Source organism: Scardinius erythrophthalmus, assembly GCF_964197995.2.
Source record: "Scardinius erythrophthalmus genome assembly, chromosome: 2".
Classification (NCBI taxonomy): domain Eukaryota; kingdom Metazoa; phylum Chordata; class Actinopteri; order Cypriniformes; family Leuciscidae; genus Scardinius; species Scardinius erythrophthalmus.
The window spans coordinates 23682248-23709712 of NC_138222.1; the positions used below are offsets into that span (position 1 = coordinate 23682248).

At 38.5% G+C, this 27465-nt stretch overlaps 1 protein-coding gene across 2 annotated transcripts in view; it reads right to left on the minus strand.

The window, feature by feature from the left end:
- Positions 1-395: 395 nt before the first annotated feature.
- sema4f (sema domain, immunoglobulin domain (Ig), transmembrane domain (TM) and short cytoplasmic domain, (semaphorin) 4F) overlaps positions 396-27465 on the minus strand; it is an 82868-nt gene continuing 55798 nt past the window's right edge. The window contains exons 2-14 of one of the 2 annotated variants that reach the window (XM_081357690.1): positions 17290-17438; positions 14265-14324; positions 10194-10292; positions 8073-8184; positions 7524-7643; positions 7211-7365; positions 6792-6973; positions 6532-6673; positions 4744-4966; positions 4536-4645; positions 4272-4417; positions 4090-4145; positions 396-3406 (exon numbers count right to left, since the gene is read on the minus strand). In XM_081357690.1, coding sequence (XP_081213816.1) covers positions 2643-3406; positions 4090-4145; positions 4272-4417; positions 4536-4645; positions 4744-4966; positions 6532-6673; positions 6792-6973; positions 7211-7365; positions 7524-7643; positions 8073-8184; positions 10194-10292; positions 14265-14324; positions 17290-17438 — 2318 coding nt within the window. In that variant the 3' untranslated portion in view covers positions 396-2642. The remainder of the gene's footprint in view (positions 3407-4089; positions 4146-4271; positions 4418-4535; positions 4646-4743; positions 4967-6531; positions 6674-6791; positions 6974-7210; positions 7366-7523; positions 7644-8072; positions 8185-10193; positions 10293-14264; positions 14325-17289; positions 17439-27465) is intronic. The other variant, XM_081357691.1, reaches the window with a different exon arrangement.

Genomic DNA, 27465 nt, shown 5'->3' on the forward strand with positions numbered 1-27465 from the left:
GTTATTTTTTTTAATGAAAGATCAAAAGGATAAACAATGCAGATTTATTTTTTACAGCCATTTTTTATCATATTTATCAGGGGTGCCATCAATTTTGACCACCACTGTATATATATATTTATTTTATTTTTTTATATATATATATTTTTTAATAAAAGATGACTGAATAAACTCAAATTACTTAAATGCTGTCACTTTTAAAGTTGCACACTTTTTACAGAGCTAAACTAGCAAATAATCTGTTTAATTAAAATGAAATATGATGGGATGTTTAAATGAAATAAACAGCTGGCTATTCTACAAACAATTTCATTGGGGTTGTTTTTTTGTTTTTGTTTTTTTTACAATAGCATTTAACTGTTTGAAAAGGATAATTAAAAAAAAAACACCATCTTGAGAGGTAGTTTTTAATTTTATTTTATTCCAAAGAGCATCACAAGGCATTCACACATACAGCCGTTCACACACAAACACCTTCAATAAATGTTTCAAACACAAATGTACATTTATCTTCATCATATATAAATTATAAAAATAGAAACTTAGAATACAACATATCTGTACATCAATTAACATATTTATTTATTCAGAATAAGCAAACAAAGAGCATGTAACACTAACTGATCTGTTTTTTTTTTGTTTTTTTTTAATGAATATTAACATAAAAACCATTGCGGACAAGTCTAACTACAGCATATTTATTACGGGTCATTAAGAGGGTGAATGCTTGTTATAAACTATCACCTTAAACTCAAAAGAAGATCAGGATTTTGTGAAAGAGAGATTTATGGGGTTAAATGTACCTGTTTTTATTATTTTATTAAGCGCTGACAAAGAGATCTATTCAGACGACAAGATGTATTGTACATAATCCAGAGTGTTACCTTCACTTTGCTTGACATAATGTTACAAATATTTGTTTTACAAAAATTACAAAATAAATAAATGGAGAACGTAAGGTAGATCCAAGTTATTCTACTGGAAAATGGCAGGATATGGCAGGATATGGTGGTCCAACATTTAAGATGGCAGAGGGACTGAACCCCCTCTAGTGGTGAAAATAGAGAATAAAAACACGTTTAAAAGACCTTTCTCACATTTACTTTTATATTCACAGATATTTACATACTCCTGCAACAGGCATCATTATGGCTACATTTGTAGAACACTCTTTGTACTAGGAGTGCTTTAGGTAACGCCGTAGCCCCTGATCATATTATAACAAATCTGTAGCTCCGTATTCATGGCTACTTTGTCTCATGCACTTTAGTGGGGATAAATATACCTTCAAACGGCACATCCTCTGTCCTTAAAGGGAAACTCAAAACAATCAATAATTTCCTTCACACTTCGTTTCCGCTTTGACAATTTCATGCTAAACGATTTAAAGCGACAGCATCACCATCGTCTTGTGGTCCTTCGTCTGTGCAGATTATTATGAACAGAACATGCTACATCTGGTCCCTATACAGATGGCAGTGGTTTGACACCACAAAACATGTGGTTGGTTTATTTTGCAGTGGACAAATAAAGTCCAATTCTCACCATCTGCTATCAGTTCACAGGTTCGACATGCTCTCTCCTACTGAGAGAAGATTGCTTAATAGCTTTGTTACTCATTTTCTCTCTCCATTAAAGGGTTAGTTCACCCAAAATTGAAAATTCTGTCAGTAATTACTCACCCTCGTGTTGTTCCAACCCCGTAAGATTTTTGTTCATCTTCGGAACACAGATTAAGATATTTTTTATGAAATCTGAGATCTCTTTTCTCACTTCTTCATTTTTTTTTTCAAATTTTCATTATTGGGCGAACTAACCCTTTAAGACTTGGGCACTATAGGCCAGGACCGGATCATGGTCCCATGAGGGCACACTCTTTGGCGATCCATTTTAGTCATTATTTCCAAATATCCTTCACCGAGGGGCCCAAAGAATCAGCTCGTACTGAATGTTCTGAGGGCCCCTTTGTGCCCCTTTCCCTGGCTAAGACCCTACAATCCAGCCATGCCATAGGCTACAGTACCTCTTTATCTATAAGGCAAAAAAATCATGTTTCCAGTATCTCCGTCATACAGTCATTATTTGCTGCTGTGAAGCATCAGTCACAGAGCCCTTTTTGGTGACAAATCAAATCATTTTACTTCAGTAATCGGCCCAGGATGAGCAGATTCTTCGCGGCTTTGCACTGCTCAGGTCTGCGGATCTTCTGGACTTTTGAATCCTTAAAGAGGAAACAGACCAAGCAACTACAGACTTAAACACACAGATGCAAAGACTGTGTACTGTATGTCCGTGTGTGTGCGCATGGCTTTGAGGATGGTACACAAAAGTGCTATAAGAAACGCCCGCTCATGGTTCCGCCCATCCGTCTGATCAAACACATGCAAAAACAGTAGGATAGACACAGATCTACACAGCATGTTATGTACACAGGAGTGAAAGGACTGGTTGGCGATGTTATGGAGTAGTAGAGGAGTCAGTCGTGTATGTGCTTCTTTGTGTAACTGCGCATTGTTAATCGTATATTTGGAATGTGTATCAGTTTCTTTGATTGTCTGCTCTCCTCTTCTCCTCCAGCCCTCCATCTGTGTTTGTGAGCCTTTCACAGAGTTTAGTTTCAAAGATCACATGTGTGCCGGTCATCAGATCGAGCTTTCTTCGCACTGTGCCAGTGGTGCTCCTCTTAGGCAAGGCATTTTAGAAAACTCCTCCTCCAACTCACTAAGCACCTCCCCTAGTCCCTCCTCCTCTCCATCTGGCCCCGCCCTTTCTCTACCATCCAGCTCCTCTGCCAGGTTCACAGCTGACTCCTGCAGTTTCAGTCCACTTGTGTTGGTGTAAATATGCCTGCCGTTGTGCCCACCCGGGTGCATACTGTGTCCGTTCAGCGTCCCGTTCCTTTTCTCTGTTAACGGAACAGCCTCCGACAACAGACTGGCGCTGCTTGGAGACTGCGGCGTGTCTGTTGAAGGAAGCAAGTCCCGCCCCTTTTCCGATGTGGACGATGAGTGCCCGCCCCCTTTCATGCCACCTTGCCGTTTGTAAATTAGAAACAACAGGATGACACCCAATACAAAACCTATGACGAAAAAAACGATGTGCGAGGCCAGGAAGTGTCGGTTACCCGCAATGGCCACGTTCCCCCCCATGCTGGGGTTTTCAAGGGTCAGTTGGTACTCGGCTTTGCGACAGGGTGGCTGATCTCTGCCCACTTCATCACATAGGCACGTGTATGTGCCCAGGCTCTCCGCTGTGACCTGCACCTCCAGGTCATAGTTGTGGCGGCGGGTGTGACTGCCAGGGGGATTCTCCCAGCGGCAAGGACGAGGAGACACCTGCACACACGAAAGCAGGACGCGCAGACCCTCTTCCACACGCATTTCAATTACAGGTGGAGAACAAAGACCTAAAGATACAGAGAAAAAGTGGGACACAGATGTTTAGGTCACAATTGTTTTTTATTGCAAAAAAAAATGTAAATGCCAAGGACCCGCAATATAATGACCGCCTTTCTCTCTATCTCTAAATATATATGTTTTCACCAAGGCTGCATTTATCTAATCAAAAATACAATTAAAACTGCAAAAATTGTGAGTCAGTGAAATATTATTACAATTTAAAATAACTGTTTTCTATTTTTATATTTTTAAGAATGTAATTTATTTCTGTCATGGCAAAGCTGAATTTTAAGAAGCCATTATTCAGTGTATATATATATATATATATATATATATATATATATATATATATATATATATATATATATATTGAATCAAATATTACATTTTCATTCCAATTCAATTGAATTGGTAGAAAACTTTTTAATAATAATAATAATAATAATTTCAAACTATTCTTTAAGAATGAGAGATGAACACAGATTAAATAAAAAAAATTCTCAAAAAACTGTGTGTATATTTGGTTTTTATTCTTAAAATACATTTTGCACATTTTTCTAAGAGTCATTTCTGCTTTTAGTCCATTTAGCCTGCTCAAGTGTATTTACTGAAAAAGTATTTCTAGTTCATTTATACACACTGAGATGAAATTATTGTCTTTGTTGCCACAGTGCCAGACAGTCAAACTTACCTTCACCTTTGTTGCATTGCCTGACCAAATCTTCTGATTCTACCACTTCACCCACCCTGAAACATAAATGGAACTATGTGACGAACAAGGAAGAAGGACAACGAACAAAGGAAAAGCCGACTGCTTCTGTGTCTCCTCATACTGTATGTCTTTATGTGAATTTGTTTTTGTGTGTAGCATACTTTGCCATAGCACAAGCTCCCTCTTTATTCCTCCATACGCAGCCAAGGCCTCGGGCACGTGCACACACCTCGCAGGTAGAGTACAGAGAACAACCCACTATGGGTACCTTCACCAGAGAGAGAGGAGAACCCACCAGAGCCTCATCCTACAGCAGAGACACAGAGGGTCAGTTATGCATTCACTCGTCTTTAAGTTAAAGATGCACTATTGTTTTATAGCACAAAAAACTACAGTAAAACAATATAAAAACTGCATGTTATTACTTTGTATAGCAATATGTTATTCACTGGCTCCTGTGTAGAAAACAGGGGGACTTCTTCAATAAGAGTTGCATTTGGACCAACTACAGCGACTTTGTGTAGCTCTCCATGATCTATAAATACACACACATGTATATAAACCACACATTATTAAACTGAATCAAGCATTTCAATCCACACTCGAGTGACTCAACTGTTTAATCTCTCTTACCTGTTCCAAGGTGCAAAACAGTGGCCGTTTGTTGCTTCGTGTCACTGGAGGGCGTTATTAAGGTAACGGCAAGTTTAGTGTATGTGATGCCATTTCTGATCATTAATGGTGCCGCCACCACACTGTTCTCCATGAGCGGGTGATCACGTGTGAACGTCAGCACTTTATCAGGCAGCTTCAGGGAGGACTCAAAGCCCTGCTCCTTCAGAGCACTATTCAAACACTGAGTGATAAAAGAAGAGAGGAAATAGATTATTACAGATTTAAAGCCGACAGTAATGATACTGAGTGAAACATGATGCAAGCAACTCGAAGGTCAAGGGGTTCATTTCTCCTTGTGAACACAAATACTGATAATATATATACCTCGTACACTGCTAGTTACTTTGGATTAAAGTGTCTACCAAATACATAAACATAAAGGCTGGAATACACTACACAACTTGAAAATCTGTACAGATTTTAAAACACTAGATATCATACACTTGCTGACTTTGTAATTGGTTACAGAGAAAAATGGCATCATACACTAAAAGACTGAGGATCACATTCTATCCCACTATCAAGTCATTCCAAACACATCAAACTCACACAGAAACATGCGCCTCCTTAATAGGCGACGCATGACAGATAAAAAAAACCACGGAACTACAGTACAGGAACTGACTGCAGCAGTTGTTGTAGTGAGTTAGCACAAACAAAACAAATCAAGCCAAACGCATGTGGATGCATCTTGGGTAGGTATATGTGGTCACACATAAATATGGCCTTTACAGATTGCAACGGGAACAGTCAGTTTCTTTATAGTCAGTTAGGTGTGTCATCTACTACAGTATGTGTTCTAAAATTGGCTTAAAATATCAAACATAGATGAAGTCTGAGGCCGTGCTCATTATACACTACATGAATTTTTGAGAAATCTGTCTACTTCGGCTGCCCAAAATCTGCAGACTGGTTATGACTTTCAGCAACTAGCATGGACTCCAATAGGCTGCAAATCAGGGCAAAAATCTGAGCTAAAGTCAAGTAGTTTATTCCAGCCTTACAATGTGTAGATTACATGCATTTTTGTATTATAGTATATCATTGCATTGTTTTGCATTGTACTGTATAATTTATGTATATATTGCACAATATTACATAGTATGGTACTGTACTGTATATATTGTAAAAGACCTTGAATGTGTGAGACTTTTGATTCGTTAGCCGCTAAAGGTAAATAACTAAAGGAATAACAAAGTGTAGTAAATGGTAAAACTATCTGCACTACAAACCAGTATGTTTATAATTACAACTCATTAAAAGAATATGGTAAGAAATACCAGTCCGCAATATCAAGCAGCGTAACAAAGCGGTTTTGTACAGCTAAAAATAACTGGAAGCGAATGACACCAGAAGCCGAACATTCAATTTACAAATGACCAAGTTCACTCTTGCATTAAAAATAAGGTGGGAAGAGAAGTCTATGTTTCGTATAATAAAACAACGCAATTTACTGTATGTATTGTATAAAACAGCATAGTACAGTACTGTACTTTTATGTATTGTACAATATTACATTACATTCTATAGACCATTAAAGACCGCAGCCTCAAGCATCATTTGCTAGCACGGCTCTTGAGGCCAGGGGAGTGAAGTTTACTTGCACAGCTCTTACTAGCTCTTACTACTAGCATATGTTCCATGTATGTACTGTGAATAAAATAGCACAGTATGATATAGTACCACATGTATCGTATAGTATAATATCATATCATATGGTATGGTAGTAAGGGTGCAGTTGTATACCTGTCCTGGTCGTGGTGTTGGAATGGGCTCTGGGTTAATCCAGTTCTCACAGCTCTTCTTCAGCTCTTTAAAGGGTCCGTTCATCACCTTAGTGATCTCCTCCAGACTGTACACACACACGGCTGACAGCTCCTCTCTTTCCCTACACAACAGAACACACACAAGATCAATAGAAAAATGAAAAGCAAAGAAAGGAAATGATTCTGAAGAGATGAGATCAGCTCAGAAGTACAGGTCAGAGGCGAAACAGATGAAAGTACCACTGTGAGGTGAATATGCCATAGAAGTGTGTGCTGCTGGGGTCTCCAGGCTGGTGCTGTACAGTAAACACATCAGTCAGAACATTAAAGCGCTGTCCACTTGCTCGATCTTCACACACCAGCTGAGCCTTCAGAAACGTCGTCCACCGCCTCTGCAGAGTCTTCATACCACCTACATCAGACTAGAAAACAGAGCGAGAGACCAAAATAGATCAGGTATGATAGAAAATGGGTGATGAAACACAGACGGCAAAGAATAGAGGAACTTTATGACTGAATAAATATGAACTCAAGTGGAACAGTACAATTACGTAACAAATCAACTGAGAGCAGAACTACTGTACAACATCCCTCTGAGACATCGCAAGCAAAGCCAGAAAAAGATTCGAGACAAGAAACACACTAGGTCTAGTTCCTACCTTACAGACCCTGGCAACTCTGGGCACTTTGACTTTGGTGTAGAGGTCATACTCTTTAGCCACCTCAGTGAAGAAGAAGTAAATTTTGTCATCTTCACCAGCAGGATTGTTCTTCTCATCCTCTTGGATGAAGGCAGAACTGACAAACTCTGGATCTGAGTTCAGAAACAAGCAGAAGTCAAGAAGACTGTAGTTACAGCATAAACAATGTGAGTGTAAATTCTAATTAAATGTTGGCTTTAATGTGTAAATGCCTGTGTCTGGAATGATGGATGGATGGATGGATGGATGGATGGATGGATGAGTGTCTTACCACTAAGCCAGTTGATTGATTGCTCAGTCCGGATGCGTTCCTGCTCGATGCCCGTTGCCCTGGAAATGTCATACATTGTGCCAAGGAAGTTACTTGTGGCGGCAGTGTAAAGGATCCCTCCTGAAAGAGAGAGAGAGAGAGAGAGAGAGAGAGAGAGAGAGAGAGAGAGAGAGAGAGAGAGAGAGAGAGAGAGAGAGAGAGAGAGAGAGAGAGAGAGAGAGAGAGCAGAAGGTGAAGAGTAAAACATTTAAAAATTAAATTTGATTTATGTATTTATTTCTTTACTTTATGAAGTAAAACTGCTTTATAAATACACTAAATAATGTATTGATGATGATCCAAATATGTAGAAAGGTTTCTGCAAGGTTTAAGTTTAAGGGAGAGAAAGCATCATCACATCCTCAATTGGAAAATATATTTATAAGAATATTTATAAGTTTTAATTTAGGGTTAGGGCTGGCGTATAATTAGCTTTACAGTGTACAAAACAATAGACGTCTACAGTATTATGCCCTCATTTAGATAGCTAAGTAAACGTGTGTTTCATACCTGCCATGACAGCGGTGTAATGCTGGCTGGGCTCAAAGGGGCATTTCCCCTTCCCTGTCTCCATCATCATGCTACCGTCATCATGTTTCTCCAGAGAGAATGAAGAGATGTTCTAAATGAGGCAGAGAACACAGACAAATGTAATAATTGTCTGTCCTTAAATTTAAAAGAAATTAGCAAAAATGGGATGAAGAAAGGAGTAATAGAGAGAGAGGAGTACACAGGTCGCTTATATACCACATATACCGCAGGTGGAAAGCTGTCAATCATTCTAGGGTAAAAGGTTTATTGAAGGTCATCTGACACACTCTGTACTATGAAGGACTAAAAATGACAGAACGAAAAATAAATAAATAAATAAATAAATAAAAGTAGAAATAAATAAATAAATGCAGAAATAATAGTAAAAATAAATACATTTTGGTAATATAAATGGCTATTTCTGTATTTTTACATGTATTTATTTATTTATTTATGCATTTCTATATGTATTTATTTATGTATTTGTACATTTATTTATATATTTATGTATTTATATATTTATATATCTATATATGTATTTATTTATACATTTATTTATTCCTACATTTATTTATTTCTGTATTTCCACATTTCTACATTTATTTATTTCTGTATTTCCACATTTCTACATTTATTTATTTCTGTATTTCCACATTTCTACATTTATTTATTTCTGTATTTCCACATTTCTACATTTATTTTTCCCTGCGCATGTATGCTAATTGACCAATGGCTAACCACGCCCCCAAACGCGATGAGCCAATCACAGTACGCATAGCTAACCCAATACAATTGGACGTTCTCTGCTTCCTCGTCCATTGCAATGCATTGCGGTTATCAGGTTTCATTCGTTTTTATGTTTTTTTCTTGTCATTTTGGCTTTAAAACAGTGTGTGTGTGTGATTTTGGTTGGGTGACAGTTGTAGGTTACAGTTTGACAAGAGTTTACAGTTTGACAAAAGCACAATGTTGTGTTTTACACAAATATAAGTAGGCTAAACACTTTGCAGTTTTAATTATGTCCTGTATGAACAAAATGGAGTATGTTTTTATGTTTCCACTGTTCGATCGCGCCCCGGCGCCCGCTCTCTGACACACACACACACACACACACACACACACACACACACATTCCAGCAATGCAATCTTGACATCGCAGCCTGTCCATTATTCTGCGCTCCCACCAAACGCGAATAGGGCGTCAAATTCGCGCGTATCCGCGTCTAGTTCGACGCTTGAACATTTTGAATCCAAAGCGAATAGGACGCGCGTATAAAGCGAGCATTTGAAGCGAAATAGCACCAAACTATAACGTTTACACTGTGAACTGTAAATCTTTGTTCTGGAGCTGAAGCTTATCGACCTTCTCAACAATAAAATTATTAATATAACCCTCCGATGCATATTTAAGGCCCTTTTGGTGACATCGAGATGATATATAATCTTTCTGTCTCCAAAAAATCATCAATTGCCTCCTGTGAAATGTCTCCTACTGTGACAGCTGCTGTTACCGAATGTTGACTGAGTGAGTGGAGGGGGCGTGGTTAGCCATTGGTCAATTAGCATACATGCGCAGGGAAAAATAAATGTAGAAATGTGGAAATAGAGAAATAAATAAATGTAGAAATGTGGAAATACAGAAATAAATAAATGTAGAAATGTGGAAATACAGAAATAAATAAATGTAGGAATAAATAAATGTATAAATAAATACATATATAAATATATAAATAAATATATATATAAATACATAAATATATAAATAAATGTATAAATACATAAATAAATACATATAGAAATGCATAAATAAATAAAGAAATACATGTAAAAATACAGAAATAGCCATTTATATTACCAAAATGTATTTATTTTTACTATTATTTCTGCATTTATTTATTTATTTCTACTTTTATTTATTTATTTATTTATTTTTCGTTCTGTCATTTTTAGTCCTTCATACTGTACACACACAGCATATGTATACCCGCCATATTTTGCACGTGTTGACGTTTCATCAACTGACACATTTCTATTTAACTGTCCTATGAAATAGTATGAGGATATTTGAGTCAGTGTAGTTGTGGAAACATGCACACTTACAATAAAACCACACTGGGGATCAAAGGCGAAGGTCCCACAGGCATATATGCGTCCATCTTCCAAAAACTCCAGCAGACGGACGTAGTTCTTACAGTCATCCTGTGAGGGGCAGCAGAGTAAAACATGACACTGTGAGACATAACATTCTCATTTTCTGTTATTTTATTATATGACATACACTACTGTTCAAAAGTTTGAGGTCATTGCAGTTTTTGGGATACTTTTATTCATCAAGGAAGCATTCATTTGATCAAAACTGACAGTAAGGCCATTTCTAAGGTTACAAAAGATTTCTTTTTGAAATCGTTCTTTTGAACTCTCTAATCATTAAAGCACAAATGTTTTCAACATTGATAATAATAAGAAAAATGTTTCTTGAGCACCAAATAATCATAATAGAACGTTTTTTTTAAAGGATCGTGTGACTGGATTAAAGACTGCAGAATATATATGTATATACACTCACCTAAATGATTATTAGGAACACCATACTAATACTGTGTTTGACCCCCTTTCGCCTTCAGAACTGCCTTAATTCTACGTGGCATTGATTCAACAAGGTGCTGAAAGCATTCTTTAGAAATGTTGGCCCATATTGATAGGATAGCATCTTGCAGTTGATGGAGATTTGTGGGATGCACATCCAGGGCACGAAGCTCCCATTCCACCACATCCCAAAGATGCTCTATTGGGTTGAGATCTGGTGACTGTGGGGGCCATTTTAGTACTGTGAACTCATTGTCATGTTCAAGAAACCAATTTGAAATGATTCGAGCTTTGTGACATGGTGCATTATCCTGCTGGAAGTACCCATCAGAGGATGGGTACATGGTGGTCATAAAGGGATGGACATGGTCAGAAACAATGCTCAGGTAGGCCGTGGCATTTAAACGATGCCCAATTGGCACTAAGGGGCCTAAAGTGTGCCAAGAAAACATCCCCCACACCATTACACCACCACCACCAACCTGCACAGTGGTAACAAGGCATGATGGATCCATGTTCTCATTCTGTTTACGCCAAATTCTGACTCTACCATCTGAATGTCTCAACAGAAATCGAGACTCATCAGACCAGGCAACATTTTTCCAGTCTTCAACTGTCCAATTTTGGTGAGCTTGTGCAAATTGTAGCCTCTTTTTCCTATTTGTAGTGGAGATGAGTGGTACACGGTAGGGTCTTCTGCTGTTGTAGCCCATCCGCCTCAAGGTTGTGCGTGTTGTGGCTTCACAAATGCTTTGCTGCATACCTCGGTTGTAATGAGTGGTTATTTCAGTCAAAGTTGCTCTTCTATCAGCTTGAATCAGTCGGCCCATTCTCCTCTGACCTCTAGCATCAACAAGGCATTTTCGCCCACAGGCCTGCTGCATACTGGATGTTTTTCCATTTTCACACCATTCTTTGTAAACCCTAGAAATGGTTGTGCGTGAAAATCCCAGTAACTGAGCAGATTGTGAAATACTCAGACTGGCCCGTCTGGCATCAACAACCATGCCACGCTCAAAATTGCTTAAATCACCTTTCTTTCCCATTCTGACATTCAGTTTGGAGTTCAGGAGATTGTCTTGACCAGGACCACACCCCTAAATGCATTGAAGCAACTGCCATGTGATTGGTTGATTAGATAATTGCATTAATGAGAAATTGAACAGGTGTTCCTAATAATCCTTTAGGTGAGTGTATATGTATGTTTTATGTAAAAAAAAAATACCAAGACCAATTTAAAAATTTGAGATTTAACTACCAATTACAGTCAAAGCACAAGGTCACTTGCAGCTTTCATTCTAATCACCTATTTGATTATTTAAAGGTCCTATGTCATGCTGCTTTTTGGATGCTTTTATTTAGGCCTTAGTGGTCCCCTAATACTGTATCTGAAGTCTCTTCCCCGAAATTCAGCCTTGGTGGAGCAATACAGCCACGTCGAGCCAGTCCCACAATGAGCTTTCCTTAGGACGTGCCATTTCTGTGTCTGTAGCTTTAAACGCTAATGAGGAGGAGAGAGGCGGGGCAAGGTGGAGGGTGAGGGTGTGGCCTTGACCAGCTTGCGGCCACGGTACCATGCGCTAATGTTTACAGTGGATGTATCGCAATGGCTCGTAGACACGCAGTCGTTCAAGCTTTCCAGTTTGACCCAGAATCTGATCCGGATGGAGAAGCACCTGAAGAAGTTGCAACTCAGCGGCTACAGCAGGACGTCTCAAAATGGTTAGGTTAAAATAATGTGTCTGGATACGGTACTTTAGTTGGTTTGTTTAAGTATGCTGTTATAATTATTATCATGTAGCTAACGAGCTACAGAGAAAATAAAATGAACCCACTGGTTCTTCAGAGGCTTTTTTGTTCATTTGTGAATCCAAACACTGAGCAACTGCCATGCTTCGCTCGTTTGCAAGCCATGATGTCTCTCAAGGAAAAAACAATATCGCGCTCGCACGGTCATAGCTCATTTTCTCATGGGCGGGCCAAATTCTCTGGCCAGGCAAAGCAGAGAAAGGGGAGGTAACCTTTCCCCGTATGACGACATTTAGGGAAGATTCCAGATTGGCCCATCTGAGCTTTAATTTGCTCAAAGGCGGAGCAGGGTACCCAGGTCTTGGTTTACACCTATCGCCATTTCTAGCCACTGGGGGACCATAGGCTGGCTAGGGGAACTCATATTAATGTTAAAAAATCTCATAAAGTGAAATTTTCATGCCATGGGACCTTTAATGGCCTATTATTATTATTCTAAAGTAGTGTTATAAATTTATCTTTTTCAAAGATTACAAACAATATTCTGGACCATTTCCAAAAATTCATGTGTCTAAGTAAGAGCACTGATGCACATAGTTGTGAATGTGTCACGGTCGACCTTGTTGAGCAGAACAAGAGAGTTTCTGTATCAATAACAGTGATTGGTAACCCGAACCCCACTGGGCTGTATCTGAGACCCCCAGACGTTTTCTACAGTGAGACCTCCCCCATCTTCTCTCCTTTAAAGGGTACAGTTACACAGTAGCCTAATGATTGACATTTCACAGTAGGACAATTTATAAAGCACACATGAGGTTTTCTTGCACAAATGCATGCTGATTGTATACGCCAGGCTGAAATTTGAATGAAAACCAGTTGGCTTGACTCGAAAAGTTTCCATTTCAGGACTAGACAGACCATTAAGTACATCAATGAAGATAAATGAGAGACCATTCAGTATCAATTCAGAGTTTTCCATGTGTTGTAATCAAACGTGAATGTTTACAAGAAAAAAGTTGTATTCAAATGACCAGTCGCAGGTCTGCAGGGTCATTATGGTCACTCTTTCAGATCTTCCTATTCCGTTTCCTCTCTTTCTCCATTCTATCATGACATACCTTTTGTTTGCCTAATCACACCCTTTTTGACCCTCCCCCACTGGGGCCTCAGCCCACTTGTCAATCAACCACAGGCCCCTCCCCCCAACATCACAGCACTGAATGCTAACCACAAATAAGTGAGCTCATTAGCTCTCTCTCACACTCACTTGCTCCATGTGCCGGTCTCTGCTGACAGAAAGACCGAGAATGACATGTACACAGGGAACCCTACTGAAGCCTGAATGTGTGCTCAGTATTGCTTGCTTTATTATTCAAAAGCTTTAATCATGAAGAAATTAATATTACTTTAGGAAAACGGATTTAAATTTATGTTCAGTACTCAAATAAGACTCGCTTTCTCTTGGTAACCCCCCTGTTTTTGGACACTTTCACGCACAGAATAAATGAATCATTGCTGACTGTAAATTTGTGCATTTATACAGTAGCATCTGTAACTGAGAATATTTGCCTTTGTGTAATGGTGTCAGGGGAAGTTTGATGACTGCCATTTCGGTCGGTTAAAACAAAACAAAAGTGTTGAGGGCACCCTTAAGAATAAAAATAAATAAAAATAAAAACCCTAACCAGGCAAATGATGGATTTTGGAATTAGGAGCTTTTCCAACCCTTTCACAAGATTCATATTTTTTGTTTGCTTGCTATTGAGCTCTTTACATCCACCCACCTACACACACACACACACACACACACACACACACACACACATATGGGTTTACCTCGGTTTTCCCCTTAGCAACACAAGATTTCCTCCTGTCTTCTGGAACACTCCATTCAATCTACATAGATATTGAAAGAGATAGAGAGAGGGGAGAGAGAGAGAGAGAGAGAGAGAGAGAGAGAGAGAGAGAGAGAGAGAGAGAGAGAGAGAGAGAGAGAGAGAGAGAGAGAGAGAGAGAGAGAGAGAGAGAGAGAGAGAGAGAGAGAGAGAGAGAGAGAGAGAGATCAGTACTTCAGATTCGTTCCTGGTTAAAAAGAAACTATGTCAGCCATGAATATGCAAACCATGTTCGGCCTGTGAAATGCAGAAGCTTATAACACAAGAGAATGTGAATTCAGTACCTGTAAATGTTACTTGTTTAGCCATCACACATAACACATTCAGTCAGAATCCGAAATGTATAGCATTGGTGGTAATTTACACAAAAGGTACAGTTCTCACAAAAATGAAAATAATTTGAGTAAACCTGCTATGACATATTTTCCAAGATGTAAACTGACATCATATAAAACATTTTTTTATTCAAATGTGTCGAACAACACGGGGCACTCAAATAAAAAAAGTTGAAGTGAAGTCACAATAGACTTTTCATGGCCAAAAAGCTCCATTCTCATTGTCAAATGTAGCGATGTATGAAGAACAGCTCACACAGAAGTCATTTTCAATCTGTTGGTCAGCGTGGCGAATTAATGTGACCAACCACCGATTCCAGATCGTGTGGATTCCTATCAATATCACTGGATTTCACCTGTAAAAACTTGCTGAACAAAGATAAATGTGAACACACCTACAGTTAGACAATTCTCACTTATAGAGTTTGTCAGACTGTCCGTATGTTGTCCTGCTCTTTGCATAATAACAAATATGAAAAAATAAATACTTAAATATTGAAATTATATATAGTTTAAAGAGATAATGAAGTGATGTGAGATACACAAAACTAGCACAGTGCAGACACTTGTTGTCAGAGACAACAATCAAATGCACAGGTTATTATGAGAAATATCATCATTGTACAAAAATATATGACTGCTGTATTCCAGAGAGCCATGTAAGAATTTTGTATATTGAGCTTCTACACAATGCTATTTTAACATCTCTCACAGCACTCTGTGGTCTTTCTACTCACATAATCTAATAATTTCAGACCAAATCAATATTTCATGTTCATTTAATTATTTATTTATTTGGAAAATTACACCCCTTTATGATACAGGACCTGACCACCTTGTCTGGGTTTATTCAGTGAATTATTTGATTTGATTTTACTGACTGACTGTCTGTACATTGCCCTTTACATAGAAATGAGTTTAAAATCAATTTATGTCTGTTCTCAATAAGCTGAAAAATATTTTAAAGAGAAATTCAAACCACAAAAATCTAAAAACTCTTTGCCCAGGGACAAGATCATTACTTTTTAGCACAGGAAAAGAGTTATCATGATTTCAGTGCTATGATCTCACCACAGTAGCTCTCCTTAATCTTATAGGCCTATCTAATATTACATGACACTTAAGTGAGTAATTTTGCTTCCAGACAGTGAACAGTGCAGATGGAGGTATGGTGCAAGCATGTCCTGGGCTCTGACACATTCTGTGTGCTCGAGGGTAAACGGACGTGAAGCTACATTACAGTGTGTGATGAATTTTGACTCTGATGACAGGAGACAGAGAGAGGTGACTGCTGGGGGAAATGGGAGTGCCGTCGCGGAGGGTTAATTTGGTTAGAGAGCTGCACTAGCGACCAGGGATGAGATCATCTAATTTAGCTTGATGAAAAGCGGCGTATTGAATCCTGTTGGGCTGTCTGTTATGATGATTATATGCGAGTATGTTGGTGGCCAGTTGGATATTGTTATTTGGCACAAAGCATTTTATGTAATGATTTAACTTATTATTCCACTTCAATTAAATTTATTTTTATTAGAATTAAACAAACACAGCCGTCTCTCTTATCCTGTACAATTAGCATAAACGGTAACACTTGACAATAAGGTTAAATTTGTTAACATTACGCTTCATGTTATACATTCGCTATCATGAGCTATCAACAGTAAGTATATACTGCAGAATGCGACTCCAATCTTCCATACTCCAGTCCTTATATTCTTTAGGTGTTTATATTTATATATATATATATATATATATATAGGCCTATATTTAAATTCGTGTCCATATATATATATACACTCTAAAAAAATGTGTGGGTCAAATATGGACATGAATTTTTAAACCCAACGGTTGGGTTTGTCCATATTTGACCAAAACATGGGTTGAAACAACTCAGCATTTTTAAGAGTGTATATATAATCACCTTGCATTTGCCAAAGAATATAAGGACTAGAGTATAGAAGATTGGAGCTGCATTCTGCAGTCCGACAAGTCAAAATGTAACAACCTAGCATTGGATGGTGTCTGGTATGTTCGTAGGAGATACCAAATGCATGCGTGTCTCTATTAAGCACAGCAGAGGAAACATAATGGACCAATACTTGGGAATCCTGCTGAACACAATGTAGCGAAGAATGGAGGATCTGTTTGGAGAACAAATGTGTATTTACCACCACAATAACAATCCCAAACACACCCTACATGCAACAAAGTTGCACCCAATGAAAGTGTTCATGCTCAGCATTTTGAAGTCTTTTAGAAGCCCCCTCAGTGCCCTGACCTTAAAGCCATTGAAAACTTTTAGGAAATTATAAACCTGAATTGTGCTAAGTCATACAGGTCTCCCAATGAAGCTACTTCTTAAGGAGTACTTAAGGAGGATTGGAAAGACGTTAAGCATGACACATGCATAAAGTTTAGTGAGTCAATATATTGTGCAAATATCCCCTCCGGACATATGTAAATATTTATAGAAAATGTATTTATATGTAAATTAACAGTTCTACAGGAATTGTCTACTTTTTATAGGTCAACCTGGAAGTTGGCATCACTTTGGTTTCCACAGAATTTTTCTGTGGGCTTTTGCATTATTGTCAAGCTGTGACATTCACTGCAAGAGAAAAGAGAGCTCACCAACTTCCTCTTTGATAGGTTAGCAGTATCCACGGCAATGATTGCATCACGCGCACCAAGGTAGAGCATCCCAGACGCACGGTCCAACAGGAAGGTGCTGTAGTTATATATGCTTCTCAATTCAAGGGAACCCAGCTTAGAAATGTCTGCTGGGGAAAAAAAAAAGCATGGATTAAATATCAAAAGAATTATCACAGCAAGTTCCAGTAAATTAATTCATATAAGTCACACATATTAAAAATAAAAATAGACACTTTCTTCCTTGCATTCATGCACACACACACAGATTCATTCTAGGATAATGATATGTGCCACATCCTATACACTAGCCCATCCACAAACCTATTGGTATGATCAAGTTTAGAGCTAAATATGATTTCACCTCAAATAGTGAAGACACCTGAAGAAAAGTCAAGAAAAGTCTGTGAGGATATTTTCTTTCTTTTCAAGAACACCCAAGACTTTACATATACACATATGAATGTCTGTTTAGCATCGGCGAGGATGAGTAATTCTGTTCAGATATGTATATTAGCATGTGGGTTGAGGCTCTGAAATTTTAATGCTGTTTAAGATGTGCCATATCTGATGCCTTGGGCAAATTTAATATAGCATATGCACTGCACTGCATTTAATCTCTTCTTCTTTATTTAAAATGTGAAACACTCATTTGCTCCATTACCCTAATCATAACCAAATGTGTATTTAAGAGATTAGAGAAATATATATAGACACAGCGAAAGAAAGAGGACAGCAGAGAACAGTCGAGGAAAGAGGACAGATCACACTAATCTTGTAGTGTGATATGAGTGTCAGAGGGACGAATCACAGTAAGGGACACTAAGAAACAAAAGTCGGATCTGTACGAGTTTGTTCTTGCCATGAAACCAACAGAAATGTTATGTATTAAATGAATGCTCATTTCTTGAGCAGTTCAGACTGTTAGTATCCTGTGTCCCATCTGTTTAGTGTCCGAACTCATGAGACGACATTAAACACAGATTTGACGTGAAACAGAAAGGCTTTGGTATGTGTTTGCCTTTATATTTGTGCTTGTTTGTACTGACTGCAGCGACTGGCTCTAGATCTGAGGACATGTGATTAGATTAATCACTTGTAATCGCTCTTCTACCACTCTCATCTCAGTCAATCATCCTCCATTTCTTCTTCTTTTATTTGCATGCATATTCTTTGTAGTTCTGGCCTGAAATGTTTGGACAAAATTCTATCCCAAACTAAAAACAATTCCTATGTATTAAAACCTATTCAAACCAAGACCAAACGTTGTTGTGATACATTTTTTTAATTTGAATGAATGGAATATTACCCACGTATAGGCCATCATCGAGACCGATAATTTTTACGAAGAAGTGTTGTAAACTCTTTTTCATTGGCCAAACAATAAGATCAATAAGCAAACAATAAGAATGTTTTTATCATGTGCCCGAAGATGCTGCTGTTACATAATATACATGCTGTGATATGGTTGTTCAGGTTTTCTGAGTGTTTGCTTTAGCATTACTGGTTGATTACTGGCATTTCTCTTGAAATTCTCTAAACATTAGGCTTCTAACAGGATATCCTTTTCCCCATCATATCATACAAGTACACACATTTATCTTCTTAAGTCTTCCTAGCCTTTAATACAGCAAGATAATCACCTCCTTCTGAAGCTAATATCTGACAGCTGTCAGGCTAAATGTGTCCTGATATAATACCTCACTAATACTCTATAGCACACCAGCATGTGCTTTGTTTAACTGCACCACTTTACCTAACAACACCTTACATGCACATATGAGACTGACCATAACAAGCAACCATTTTTGTATGAAATGTTACTGTAAAACAGTTATTTGTATCCCTTTATATGTAAGAACCTCTGCAGACACAAATGCAAAAGGTCTTGTGTTATGCGATGAATGCCTCAGCATTTTTCTTTGTAGTCAGTCACCAAACCTGCTGTTCAACTTCAAAGTCAGTTTAAGAGTTCAGACTAACATACACACAGTTTGACAGGTGTATGATTGTTGTGTTTAGCTGACGGCCAGAGAAAAACTGCTGTCCTTTTCAAGGACGAATTGCTCACGTGAACCTGTTGAAATGCAAACAAAACAAAGATATATGGACACTTTTTCTACAGTTTACTTCAAACACAATGTGGACATAATGGATTGTTCAGGGCATGATTGGTTCTATTGGCATGATTGGGCTGATTGGATCTAGCTTACAGTTTTTCTAAATCCATTTGACACATTTCTCCAAACTTATGTCACTGCTCTCAAAACAGTTAACACAGTGATCTAAACACTTTGTAATTGTCCTAAACAGATTATGTGTTTCACTCATTTTATACAAATTACAAATCACATCCATCATTTTCTCAAAACACTGTGCACAAAATTCTCAAATGTTTTCCCAAAACGTTATTGTATTAGGAAAAGACAACTGCAACTCTATGCATTGGGTTTACACAAATAACAAAATGTATGTACCATTTTTCCAAACACAAACTTTCATATTTTAAATTATCAGTTGCATTTGTAAGTTTCTCAATTAGCCCCAAATTGATAACTGCCGAGTTATCTGCTGAGATAATACAAACAACATAGGAAATGCAGAAGTCCTAATTGTTTACACATTTTTTCTCAATTACAATTATAAAAGGTGAAAAGAAAAAAAAAGAAAAGAATAAGAACAAGAGCAAGAATGAAAAGGGGAAAAGGAAGAGGTGCAAGGGTTAGAAGTGGTGAAGTGGGTAGAGGAAGAGGCGTAATGAGAGGAAGAAGTGGAAGAGGTAGAAAGCGATGAGGGGAAAGGAGGATAGGGTGTAAGAAGAGGAGAAGGAGCAAGAAGAGTTGCGGATGTAGCAAGAGGAGAAGGAGCTAGAAGAGTTGATGTAGCAAAAGCAGAAGGAGCAAGAAGAGTTGAGGATGTAGTAAGAGGAGAAGGAGAGATAAAAGTTGAGGATGTAAGAAGACATGAAAGAGCAAGAAGAGTTGAGGATGTAGTAAGAGGAGAAGGAGAGATAAAAGTTGAGGATGTAAGAAGACATGAAAGAGCAAGAAGAGTTGAGGATGTGTTAAGAGAAAGAGCAAGAAGAGTTGAGGATTCAGCAAGAGGAGAAGGAGTAAGAAGAGTTGAGGATGTAGCAAGAGTAGAAGGAGAGAGAAAGGTCGAGGAAGTAAGACGACGTGAAGGAGCAAGAAGAGTTGTGGATGTGTTAAGAGAAGGAGAAGGAGAAGGATTTTACAGCTAAAGTTAGTTTTGATCGATTTGCTTCCGTCGCAACGATCATTTGTTATTAAATTAGGGGCCGCTAAGACGACACCATTCTCTCTACACAGACTTTAAACACGAACCTGTGAGAAACGCTGATGGCGGTCACATGTGCATTTAGAATTGGTTCTATAGTTATGTGCGTTTGAATATATGGGCGCAGGTTTGGAAATCCCTACAAGCCAAGCCTAAACAAAGTACTTGTCTTTCCTTATAAATTTTGATAAAGAATTTTATTTTATTTTGTCACTTCAGGGTAGGAACGCGAAACGAATTTTCCCGACAACGCCTTATCTGTAGAGTGGTAAAGGGCTCCTCCATGGGGAGAGACTAGTTGGCACTTCAGCAATGCGTTGTCATCGGGTCCAGGCGAAAGTCCTTCATCAGATCTGGATACGGCCTGGATCCGGCAGGCTGCGGGAAAACCTCGGGATAAACACAGACACTAAAATTAGCGTAGATGCCATTCTTTTTATGATGTAACGAGTACATCAGGATTTATGGGAAGTGTTCCCGGTTCCGGCTGACCTAATCTATGCAGCCTAACATTGAATTATAGAAGACTATAATGTATTATGTGTATGCTAGGTCAAAGAGATGTGTCTTTAATCTAGCTTTGAACTGACAGAGTGTGTCTGCTTCCCGGACAATGGTAGGAAGACTGTTCCAAAGTTTTGGTGCTAAATAGGAAAAGGATCTAGGAGAAGGAGTGAGAAGAGATGAGGATGTAGCAAGAGGAGGAGGAGAAAGAAAAGTTCAGGATGTAGCAAGAGGAGAAGGAGCAAGAAGAGTTGAGGATGTTGTAAGAGGAGAAGGAGCAAAAAGAGTCGAGTATTTTGCAAGAGGATAAGGAGCATGAGGAGTTTAGGATGTTGCAAGAGGAGAAGGAGCAAGAAGAGTTGAGGATGTAGCAAAAAGAGAAGGAGCAAGAAGAGTTGAGGATGTGTTAAGAGAAGAAGGAGCAAGAAGAGTTGCGGATGTAGCAAGAGGACAAGGAGCATGAAGAGTCAAGGATGTTGCAAGAGGAGAAGGAGCAAGAAGAGTTGAGGGTGTGTTAAGAGAAGAAGGAGCAAGAAGAGTTGCGGATGTAGCAAGAGGACAAGGAGCAAGAAGAGTCAAGGATGTTGCAAGAGGAGAAGGAGCAAGAAGAGTTGAAGGTGTGTTAAGAGAAGAAGGAGCAAGAAGAGTTGAGGATGTAGGAAGAGGAGAAGGAGCATGAAGAGTTGAGGATGTGTTAAGAGATGAAGGAGCAAGAAGAGTTGAGGATGTGTTAAGAGTAGTGATCAACCGATATATCGGTCGGCCGATAAATCGGGCCGATATTTGCGGGTTTGACGTGTATCGGCATCGGCCGATACGCGGCTGCTGCGTTCGCCGATAGTTTTTTCCCCGGCATTATTTACAGACAGGCTCCGCAGGCGGCTCTGTGTTGCTGGAGACGCTGCAGTTCACGTGCAGCCCATGCACTGCCCCTCCCACACAGAGTGCTGGAAGCCTCTTCAAGACAACGGCAAGTTTTAAACTTTCAAAGCATCTTTTAACTGTTTGACTTAGCTGAAATATTGACATACACTTTAAAATTGGAAACACGTTGCTCTATATGTGTGTGCAACTAAGCAAGTTTGTGGGTCCAAATGGAAAATGCGAATGCCTCATCTATAAAAGTGCTTGTCATTGTATTTGGGGAGCTGCAAATAGCTAAGTTTGAGGCCATCCATATGTATACGGCAGCTGTTACGAACACTGGTCATAGGATTTAATAATGCTGACGTTGTTTCGTGATATTTGTGGGAGTTTTATTCAGCGACCACCTGACTGAGGTTTGGACGTGTGCTCATAAAAGAAGCGACGCGGTTGCGACACGCATGCGATGCAGCGCGCTCGTTTGTGCAGGCGCTCCTATGCCGTGTTGAGATGAAAAATATTTTTTTTAGGGCCTGTTCACATATCGCGTCTTTTGGTGGAAGCGACGCGCTCTTTTTTTCCAAGCGCGTCCGCGCCGCATCGAGATAAAAACATCTATACTTTTCAGAATGCCGCAAGCGTTGTGGAATAATACGGCAGCATCGAAAGCTCGGCCGAACATGTGATCATAGCTGGACAGGGTGGGTTTTTATTTCTCATCTCCATAAATATATTCGTAAAGGGCAGGAAATAAATTAGTCCTTCTTCCTCCATGTCAACATGGAGAGCGCAGTTCATGGCTGCATAGCAACGACAGACGTTTATTATGCTGCTTGCTTGTTGCTACTGTGTGCAATAGTGTAATTATTTTATTCATGCTTAAATATTTATTTTTAGAATTTACTTAAAGAATTTGAATTATGCTTATTATTTATTTTCAATAATTTTAGCACTGAACTTTTTTTTAACTTCTTCTACCTCACATGTTTTTAATATTTGTCAAATATTGTTTTTTTTTAAGTTCAATAAATGTTCCTTTTTTAAATTGAGACTTGTAACATTTGTTATCATCACTGTGTCATTTTTATGATTTAAATTGTGTGAGCAAAAGCAGTATCGGCTCCAAATATCAGCCCAAGAAAATCGGCAGCCCGTATCGGTCATCGGCTAAGGCTGATGAAAAAAAATCGGTATCGGCATCGGTACTAAAAAATCCATATCGGTCGATCCCTAGTGAAGAGAAGAAGGAGCAAGAAGGGCTGAGGATGTAGCAAGAGAAGAAGGAGCTAAGAAGACTCAAGGATGTGTTAAGAGAAGGTGCAATAAGAGGATAGGGCTGAGGATGTAGCAAGAGGAGAAGGAGCAAGAAGAGTTGAGGGTGTAGCAAGAGGAGAAGGAAAGAGAAGAGTTGAGGATGCAGCAAAAGGAGAAGAAGCAAGAAGAATTGAGGATGTGTTAAGAGATGAAGGAGCAAGAAGAGTTGAGGATGTGTTAAGAGAAGAAGGAGCAAGAAGGGCTGAGGATGTAGCAAGAGAAGAAGGAGCATGAAGAGTTGAGTATGTTGCAAGAGGAGGAGCAAGAAGAGTTGAGGGTGTAGAAAGAGGAGAAGGAGCAAGAAGGGCTGAGGATGTAGCAAGAGAAGAAGGAGCATGAAGAGTTGAGTATGTTGCAAGAGGAGAAGGAGCAAGAAGAGTTGAGGGTGTAGAAAGAGGAGAAGGAGCAAGAAGAGTTGAGGATGTAGGAAGAGGAGAAGGAGCTAAGGATGTAGGAAGAGGAGAAGGGGGAGGAGATGATTTGATGACAAGAAGAATTGGGTAGATTGGAGGACATTGGTACACTAGGAAGAGAAGAAAATGTAAGAAGACATGAACAAAGAGGAAGGGGACAGCATAGAGGAGGGTCCAGAACAACACCATCCACCTCAAAGAAATTCAGCAAAGAATAATAGAGGACAATCAACTATTTCATAACATTCACTAATGCAGTCTTGCCAGAACTGGTCACGTTCAAGAAGAAATGCTATCTGGATGAAGCAAGTATACAAAGTGCCCTTTGAGAGAAACTCCAATAGAGTGAAGGAGTTGTGATTCCAGTTTGTTCAGGTACGTGAAAGCCACACAATTACGGCACTTCTACTGTAAATACAAAGATATGTATTTCCTGTACATTATATGTCCATATACTATTACAATTTCTACCCTCTGTTTTTTTTTTACTCTAGAGGATTTTGGAGTTGGATAGCAGTGCAACTAATTATAAGTACCTGTATGCTGATGAAGCTGGCTTTAATCTCAACAAAAAAAGGAAACGAGAAAGGAATGTTATTGGCCATCGTGCCATCGTGGACAACGAGGAGGCAACATCACCATGTGTGCCATAATTTCAACCACTGGTGCTGTCTTGGGCCCATACAACACTGAATGTTTAAACTCCCTCAGTGAAATCCTCTTTCCACAGGTCGTACAGGAGAAAATGGAGTGAAATTTTGTAGTTATATGGGACAGTATCCAATTTCACCATTAAGCACTGGTGCGAGAGTGTGAAGGAATGGTGTTCCTTCCACCATATTCTCCTTTCCTGAATCCAATTGAGGAGTTCTTCTCCTCTTGGAGATGGTAAGTGTATAATCGCAGCCCTTAAAACCAAGTAAGTCTTCTTCGAGCAATGGAAGAAGCCTGTGGAGATGTTGAGGCAGAAGCTTGTCAAGGATGGATTCAACATTCACGCCTCTTTTTTCCCCACGATGCATGGCTCATGGAATATATGTTGTGATGTAGATGAAATTCTCTGGCCAGATGTATTTGAGAGACATGATCAATAAAGTTAATTGATTTAGGGAATGTAGTACATTATTGATTTTTATTTTTTGTAGGAAACTCATTCTTATATAACTCTTTAATGAACTTAATGATAAACATGTATTTTAAATCAAGTATTTATGTATCTAAAGTTGAATGAGATTTTTTATTATTACAGAGAACACACTTTTACTGTAGTTTTGATGTCGGTATCTAATTTTGCTAAATGCATTACTAGAGTAAAATGCTGTGATTCATTATGTAATAAAATTGAACTGTTTGGTCAGAATAAGAGTGTGTTTATTTTGCAGTGTTAATTGTTTTGAGAACAGCTTCATTCATTTGGAGAAATGTGTCAAATCGATTGAGAAAAAACTGTAATTACACTATACAACATAGTGCTAAAATGAAATAATGTGCTAAAATACATATTATAGTGATCTGAAACATATGTTCACCTAGTTGCTGTGTATGCATAACCCCATGCAGCACCCATAGATGCCAATTATTACTCTGCCAAAGTTGCCAGTGACTGTAACTTTAGTCAACTTATTGCTAAAATAATGTGTATAGAACAAGAACAGTAAATCTAAATGGAATAACAAACCAATTCAAGACAATTCTAAGCGGTGGCACCAAAAAATCATGGCTATAAAATCTGATTGGAAAAAACAAGTTTAAATATATGTACATACGACTGCACATAAAATGAATTATGTTTACTGTGATAATGAAAATAATAATAACAGCAGTAATTATTATAATAATTATCATTATTGTATTATGATTGCTATCAATAATAATAATAGTTGTAGCAGCAGCAGTAGTATTAATTTTATTTTAATTTAACTATAAATTTATTTAAATTTTATATTTATTGTTATTACAATGATCACACTAAACATATTCATCACTCATTTTTACCATAATAATAATATATAATACATGTAATAACATAATACTATTGCAACGTAGATAAATAAAAAGACCTGCTTTTATTAAGTAATAATTTCAATATTCTTCTCATTGTCTCTTTTTCCATCCAACTCTCTTTCAATCTGTGCCTCACAACCTGCCAAAAACAAACTCCACCCTCCTCCATAATTTCTAGCTGTCATTCTCAATGAATGACACAGAGAAGCGGAAAGCGAATGATGGAGGCAGTAGATGGAAACAGACAAAGACACTTGCCTCAGGCAAGGTCCTGCTAAATGTCATTGTGTCACAGTCTATCCTCTCCCTCCAGGTCCTTCCAGAAATGTTTCCCCCCTGCTGCGCATACCGATGTGGTGTTAGTTCCTAGAGCTATAGACCATCTGCCCCCTATTCCCCCAAACCAAATGCCAATCAACTGTATGTCTGACCACTCATCTGTAAGGGAGTATGTGTTTGAGAGAGAATGACTGAGACAGACAGGTAAGACATATTTAGAAATGCTCAGCAGGAATTGATGCAAGAACAAATGTTCAAAATTCTCTTGCAGTCCACAGGGAAGTTGAAATGGTAAAATACAGAGCAATGGATCTTGACACTAAGGCTCCAGTGCTGCACTGACATAGGCTGATACAGCAGCAAAAGCCAACCTCCAGTCATTAATCATTCATTCAGTCTCAGTACATTAATCATGAATGACGAACGAGAGAGAAGGGGTAAAAACGGGGGGAGAAGAGTGCAGGAGTGATTTGGTGTGTTTGGTATCTCCTCATAACGCTCTGTAAAAAATAAAATAAAAAATAAAACAAATTCTCTTTTCCTGTCTTCTCATGCCCAAACTCCTAAAATCTTACTGATTTCCATCATTCCCTTTCCCTGCCATGCTGCACGGCCACACAGTGTGTTGAGTGGGCTGCATAAATGCTCTCTGATTGGCTCTGGCTGCTGAGGGATTTTGGGAATTGCCATTTTAGGAGGAGGGGGGTTCACTACTGCTGAATAATGTACTCTAAAACTGAATCTGTCAATCACAGAGAGAAACACTGCAAGGAAAGAGACAAAAGCTAAACAAATTAGCTCTGCAGTTTGTGGTGTTTAAAGCTCTCTTTTTTATGCACAAACATTGAATTTACATGAAATTTAAATAAAAATATTAAAACACTGATAAAAATGTCTAAAATATAGCTTACAGTGTTAATCTTACAGATACATCTAAATACCGCAACCCAGGCAGGAAAAAGTGCCTCTACCTATTTTTTTTTTTATTTTTTTTTCAAAACTCCAAAAAACATATCTACAAGTAGGCTACTGTACTTTCAAATTGGTTTGGAAAGAAGTCGTTATCTTCTGCTTATTCACCAAGATAAAATGAACAAATAATCAATGTAGGCTTTCTAATCAATGTAAATGATTATTCAAAAATTCCACATACGCATATGAATGAAACTAACCAGGAAAACCCCTGCATTGCTCATACAAACACATATTACTAACACTAAGTCATTCACCTGGTGTAATTTCCCAGCAGCCCTTCAACCTTGACTCATCCAAAATGACGATTCCTACTGTGGTTTCCTACTATGGGAATTTTCTGAAGCTTATCTGCTGTTTCAGGAGTAACAGAGAGAATAAAACGCTGAAGCCATTATTTATGATTTATTCCTCGTGATCGCTTCATGGTTACTGTGGAGACTGTAGATGCAGCTGACTGGATGAATTGATAAAGCAAATTCAGAGTCAGGGAGGGGAAAAGAGATGGATT